Raw genomic sequence first — 7,105 nt, 5'->3', positions numbered from 1 at the left:
ATCTCTTGCTCGTTTTGCCGTGACGACTGTTTGTCATTTCGCCAGCCTAGCTTCTTGTTCACGGGTGCCGCCAGTTCGCCCAGGTCTCACTCAAACATTACGGCACATTGACATGCCCGTAGTCTCGTACCACCACCCCTTTTTTTTAATATATAACTCGGTTAACTTTTCAACAAATATTTAACCATTCATTTTTTTAAAAAATATTAAGTCATAATAAAAAAATATTTGATGATAAATCAAATCACAATAAAATAAATGATAATTACATTAAATTTTTAAATAAGATGAATAGTTAAATATTTTATAAAATATCAACTGTGTCATATATTAAAAACCGGAGGAACTACGTCCGTGCCTAACTAATTAACCATGTTTCCTGATTTGTCAAGGGGAAGATCGATTCTATCCATACCTACATTGATCGGTTGTCGGATACTCGGATGGGCTGAATATACATACTCACCGATACTATATATAGATGAAAATAGGATATATCACACTATCGATAAGACGAGAAAGTGGGTAAATAAATTAAATAAAAAAGATAAATAGATTAAAATAAATACTATGTAGACAGTTGATATATTTAGGAAAAACTTTAGTTATGCACCGTTGTTATATTTTGAGAGTAAGGAATTGAAGGACGAATCGTACGTTCCCTTCTATCAAATCCTTTCTAGGAGTATTTAGGACAGACTTTATGCACCGCTGCTAGATGCTTAATATCGTACGTTCCCTTGTATCAAATCCATTTCCATGCATGCATGCAAGCACGGTAGGGCCCTAAAAAATCTCTTTTTTATAAAGTAAGTATACTAAGGACCCAAAAAACGAGATACTAGCGGTGAGCATATATGTGTACGTGCTCGATGGTGCGCGAGATTTGAACGTCGTCAAATCAAGCCTCCGCTCTGAATGTTAATCCGAATCAAGCCTTTTTCTTATCGATAAGCATGATTCAAAAGTGAAACCAAGCTATTCACGAATAGACAACTTTCAAAACATTCCCTCCGTCTTAACAAACAACATCCTCATCATGGCGGTTAGAAACCGGCCATAGATACAAGTTTTCCTAACCGGCGGCACCTTTAAAGTCCGAGAAATAAAAAAAAAAATAAAGATGGCTCGATGCATTGAATAGCTCTCCATCATCACTGAGATCAACATCATCTCTATCAACCAAACACAATCAAAATCATCATTGTGATCAATTTAATCCAATCAATCAAACACAATCACAAAATCAACAAAATCGCAAATGCCACTGTAGTAGATCTGGCCTCCCCGTTGTCGTGTTGTCGATCCGGCCATCACTGTCGTCGCGTCGTCGATCCGGCCAACCCTCACCATCGTGACGGTGGATCCGGCCTACCCCATTGTCGCGGCAACGGATCTGGCCTTCCCCATTGTCACATTGTTGGGGCGGCTAGATTCGGCCTCGAGCTCGCGGTGGCCAGCGGAAGAGAGGGGGAGGCCACGCCCCGTCACCACGAAGAGGAGGAGACCGTGCGCCATCGGTGGGAGGTCAGTGGAGAGGGAGAGGAGGCGAGGGACAAAGAAGAGTAGAGCCACTGCCGTCCGTTGCGCCTCCCGCAGAGTGCCACTGCTCGCCGAGGAGAAGGCGAAGCTTGGAAAGGGAGAAGGGAGGAGGCTGAGTGACCGAGAGAGAAGGGGATATATAAGAGGGAGAGAGATGGGGGCTAATAAAAATGGGGGAGAAAGAGCTAGCGTAGCCGATGGTTCAGCACACCTATAATATAAGTATATATGTCAGTTCTTAAAAACCTGGACCTATAATATTATAATATATTATAGATAAAAGGACACTAATACTATAGGTGTCTTCGTTTAGAACCGGCACCTATCTATTCACAAAGATATCGGTTCTTGTCTCGGGCGTCCCATGGGCGTGTATTTGGACGAAAAAAGTGCTATAAGTATCGGTTTTAGTTATTTCGATACCTATAGTATTGTTTCCTTTGTGCGTTTCTGTAGTAGTGGCTTGGTTTGTAATCCTCTGTTTTAAAGGAGCCCTAAATTGTGAGGGTGTACACACGTACCGAACTGCATGTATATGCTACTTGGCATTCTCTGTACTGAGCGATTCGATCTGCTGTGCACTTGCTATTGTTCTCTAGCATGCTGAACTAGTTCGCTTGTAGTATACTCTGCATAATCTCCGGTAGGCCGGCCAACTAGCCACGCAACCAACAGGAGCTACCTTAGCTAGCTAGCTCGTCTCGCCCAGCAAGTGCAGGAAATTAAACGACCCACGGGCAAAATAGCAGTAAAGTTGGATGCATGCATGCTAGCTTTCTTGACCGTCTCTTGCGCGTTCATTGGCATGCCTAACACCTGAATTTCAGATCGAGGTCGAGAGCATGAGGTTTTTAGTTATAGCCTTTTTTGCTTGCTAGAAATCTACTTTCTGCGCCGATATTCCAAACTATCTGATGAAAAACGACACGATCAAACTGAATAATTGTAAGTACGGGCTCACGACGCGTGTCGTCGTCAGAAATCGATCGAGTTTCTACATGAAGCACGAAGCGTGCACGCGATCGACAGATATGTCCAGCTAGCTAGTCAGCTATAGCCAGCCGCGAATGCATGGAGAAAATAGTCCCCTCTTATATTATTTTAATGTATAACGTCGTCGACGTTTTAACCAACATTTAACAATTCGTCTTATTCAAATTTTATAAATATAAAAATATTTATATCATGCTTTAAATAAATGACACTTTCATAAATTTTTTGAATAAGATGAATAATCAAATATCGATCAAAAAGTCAACGACGTCATAAGACACAACCATAACTCATTAGCTATATATGCTGGACCAGATCAGGTTTGATGGGTCCAAACCTTCATCTGTAATAGGTAGGACTCGACGCTCGCAACGGAATGAATAGGAAGAAGTGTGCGGGAAGAAAGAAAAGAGAGAGGAGGGGATAAGGATAAGAGAGAGAGAGGAGGGGGTCTTGGGAGGGAAGAGAATTATTTACTTTTTCTCATGTCATCTATGATGTTTAGGAAAATTTACTAATATCTATTACAGATGAGTACCTCATATGTGACGGATGCAAATTCAACATCCATCACAAATAAAATGTCATCTGTGACGAACCTATATATGGACCCATCAGAGATGTTCTATATGATGTCAAAGATGAGATCTTTTACCTGTGATAGACCATATCTCTAAGCCTCATCTAAAATGAGTTTCAGTTTAACCCGTTAGAGATGAAGTCATTAGTGATAAGTCAGCTTGACTCATCATAGATAGGCCGATCTGGTGTAGTGACTAATACAAAGATAAAAAAAAATACAATGTGAAGGATTAAAAAACAAATTAAAAGAAGTGAGAGGTACTATAGTCAATGATATGTATATATGCACACTTTGTATTTATGAGAAATATTAATTGTGCCTTATAAAAACTTCTGCTCTCAAAGTTTACTCACTGATTTCTGAGTACTTAAACTCAGGGGCGGATCAACACCCTGTCACCTGGTCCACGCCTCAGGGCCCATAACGAAAGGGTCCATCGAGCATTTTAAGATTCTAATTAAAATTCTGATGAAGTGGTCTGGGTCTAGGTCCATTTCTGAGTCCTCCCCTACTTAAACTTGATCGCTAAACAAACGTGTCAGATTACACGTGGCTCGGTCAACTAATGGCCGGTGAGTCAAAAAGCTACGCGGATGGGCGGTACGTACACGCTCCATGCATGCATGCAGATATGTGTGCAGTCGCATCAAGCAAGGGTAATTACAAATTAAATAATTAAGTCATAATAAGCTATGTAAGTAAGCTAGAATCTAGCTGCATCCATGAACGACTAACCAGACGTGTACTCAGTCACAATCCATAAACCTGCAGGCCGAACTAAAGTGATATATAGACGAAGATACGATGGCGATATGGATCGCCTATAAAAGAGAAACACCATGTCCCCTTCAATATGCATACAGCAACTTAACCTGCAGCTCAAGCAAATCTCACTAGCTAACTATACAAACCCTGCAAATACAGAGAGAAATTAAGATTGTGATCAGCTACTAACCACTATATTTGTATGGGAGGAAGAGGGAAGAAGAAGTCGGTGCTGGCCTCGCTGTTCGGGTTCAAGAGCGGCGGCGAGAGGCGGCGGCAGCAGCAGGAGGAGATGGCGACGGCTGCGGCGGCCGGAAGGAAGCAGCAGCAGCTGCAGCAGCAGAGGTCGTACTACTGGCCGGAGCGGAGGAGGAGGGTGTGGCCGAGCGACGAGGACAACGACAGCTACTACGCCGAGCGCGACATCGACCGGAGGGCCTCCGAGTTCATCGACAGGGTGCATCGCGGGATGCTGATCGCCGGCGGCGAGCAAGATGGCTAGTCGATCGATCGATAAGTATCTTTATTGCTCTTGCTTGGAGAGAGAGAGAGAGTTGCAGCTAGCTAGAATATACTCGCTTCATTCTGAAATATAGTATAATTTAGAATTGGATGGAACATCACCTAGTCCAATAAATTTGGATATGACCCTGTATTGATACATTGAATTAGGTGATGTTTCATCCGTTTCTAAATTGCTATATTTTAGAACGAGTAAGTAGTTCTGCATGGTGGCATTAGTTGTTGAAATGGATTGACTGCTTATGCGTGTCTTAGTTGAATTGCTCAATTAATTTGGTACGGTCAAATACCAATTATTTGCCAATATATGTAAATATTTTGTACTCTCTCCTTTTTAAAATATGAGGAGTTTTAATTGGATAAGACATATTCTAGTGCTATGAATCTAGACAGACTGTCTGTTCAGATTTATAGTATTAGGGTGTGTCTCATCCAACCAAAACTTATTATATTTTAGAACGGAGGAGTAGTATTTTTGTGTGGTGTGTGTGAGAGAAATAATGATATGTACAGTGAGCACGCATATCCTTCAATTCGTGTAATCATGTATATGTCTGTAGTCTTCGTATTTATGCACCATTTTTTTTTGTTATATATCAAGAGTTGTGAGCCCATTTCCATTACTAAAACTGAGATAAAAGTTTACAGACTAAGCAAGACGCCTGGGACAGCAGGAACATATATGTGAGTCTTTTATTTTTATTTTTTTTCATTTCCCAAGGCCCCAGCAAGCAAGCAGGCGAATCCCACCTCCATTGCCGTTTGCCGGATATAGGAAGAAACTACAGCTAGAACTATCAGCCTAGAAAACATTCCAGAAATATTTGAAACTACTGCAAGATCCCAGATCAACGCAGGTCCAAACCATGCTCATCCAGAGCTGAGACAATCACTTGAAAGTACAAACTGCTAAGAAGGACTACACAGGAACAGTCCCAAGAATAATAATAAAAAAACGGCTCGATACATTGAGCTCCCAATCACCCGAGAACACAATCACACAATCATGAATAAAATGAATATCCACAAAAATCCATGAACAAAATCAACGAGGAAGCCACCGCTGGAAGAGAGGAGTCGCCGCCGCCACCGGAGAGTGTCACCACCGCTTACGAAGAGAGTGGATCCACCGCCGGGGCTTCTACTCCGTCTTCTCCTTCGCCACAAGCTCCCTCCCGCTGTCACGTCCCTGTGGCCTCCCCTCCTGCCAGATCTGGCGGAGGGGAGGGTGTCGCCAGGCCGCTGCCGCCGCACGGTGGGGACTGGGGAGGGCGCGCGAGAGAGCCGAGAGAGGGTGCGGTGGATGGAGGAGGATTAGGAGAAGAGGAAAAGAAAGAGAAGAGAAGTTGGATGGGTGCGGTGGGTGGAGAGAGAGAGAGAGAGCACGTTGGGTGGGTGGGCGAATGGATAAGAACGGGTAAAAATCTTCCTCCCCGTGTGGCTTGGCTCGTTTGTTTTTTTTAAAAAAAACTAGCACTTATAATATATTAATAGTTTTTAAAAAAGGGCACATTGGTATCAGTTTTTCTACAAAACCAACGCCTATAACTGTTTAAAGGTATCCTATTTGTGTTTTTAGTCCGTGGAGACGGGAAAAGATCTATAGATGCCGGTTTTAACACTTCTAACACCTATAATACCGATCTCTACATTAGTGCAGCTGTTTTAGTCGTATTACCGCCGACAACAGCTTTCTTTGACTTTTCTCCTGCAAATTTGTCCACAAAGTAATCCAATGACAAGCAGAGAATATATATCTATAGTAGGATCTTTTGGAAGATTTTTTTTTCTATTTTTGGGAACAAGCTGCATTTCCTGTTTTCTGAATTACCCAGAAAATTACAGCTACGCCACTCAAACCATTTTTAAATTTGTGTCAGGTTTTTGTCGAAATTCCTCAGCCATGGTCCAAAAAGTTGAACATTCTCTAAAGCTTTCAAATTGAAAGCACACGAGACGATATTCTGGATAAGTTTGGCAAGACCACAGTCTTGTTGGGCCCAGCCCATGCATGTAGATTGTGAATTAAAGGAATAAGTCCACTCACAGTCCCTCATCTTTACATCGAGTTTAATTAGCATCCCTAAACCATAATACCAGAAATCTTTACCACCTATCTTAACAAAACCGTCTAATTTAGGTTCTAGACAGTATGGTGCACTGGTTGTAAATAAAAAAACATTGGGCCCACATGTCAGCCTCACTTCATTCTTCTTTCTCTTTTTTCCTAACCAAGCACACGTTCGTCGAGTGGCGGCGAGGGAGGCGGCGACCGACCCCACCCGGGCGCCCGACCTCCGATCAACGAAGGCAGAGGTGGGAGAGACCGTCGATCCTGAACAAGCTCGAGCTCGCCCGGCCTCCACGTAAGGAAGCGCGTCATCTTGGATAGCACAGAGGCGGAGGCGACCTCACCCTCCGCAGGAGGTGGAGGTGGAGGGGCGGCTCCGGGCACGAGAGGCGCGGCGATGATGATGGCGGGCAAGAGCGGTGCCGGAGCGGCGAAGGCGGCGGCGGACGAGAGTGGCTGTGAAGTGGCGGGCGACACGGTGGGCGAGCACGGCAAGTGGCGGCTCCGGGCACAGTCAGAGCAGAAGGCGTGGGATGTGGGGGGCGTGGCGGTCGAGCGGCAGGCGAGCGCGGCGGTGGTGGCAGCGGGCGAGCGGCGGCTCTGGGCGCGGGTGGAGCAGAGAGGCGGGG

General features: G+C 44.0%; 1 protein-coding gene across 1 annotated transcript; it reads left to right on the top strand.

Moving 5' to 3' along the window:
- The first annotated feature begins 3,963 nt into the window (after positions 1–3,963).
- LOC127760129 (uncharacterized) lies at positions 3,964–5,045 on the top strand. Its single transcript, XM_052284344.1, has one exon. The coding sequence runs from the start codon at positions 4,086–4,088 to the stop codon at positions 4,383–4,385; it is 300 nt and encodes a 99-aa protein (XP_052140304.1). The 5' UTR covers positions 3,964–4,085; the 3' UTR covers positions 4,386–5,045.
- The last annotated feature ends 2,060 nt before the right edge of the window (positions 5,046–7,105 follow it).

This window comes from Oryza glaberrima, chromosome 1 (assembly GCF_000147395.1).
Source record: "Oryza glaberrima chromosome 1, OglaRS2, whole genome shotgun sequence".
Classification (NCBI taxonomy): Eukaryota; Viridiplantae; Streptophyta; class Magnoliopsida; order Poales; family Poaceae; genus Oryza; species Oryza glaberrima.
Note: the sequence above shows the minus strand (reverse complement) of the source record. Positions and strands in the feature narration are given on the sequence as shown.

What these genes read in the sequence shown, in the direction of transcription:
- LOC127760129 (XM_052284344.1), top strand. Translation starts at nt 4,086, where the DNA reads ATGGGAGGAAGAGGGAAGAAGAAGTCGGTGCTGGCCTCGCTGTTCGGG.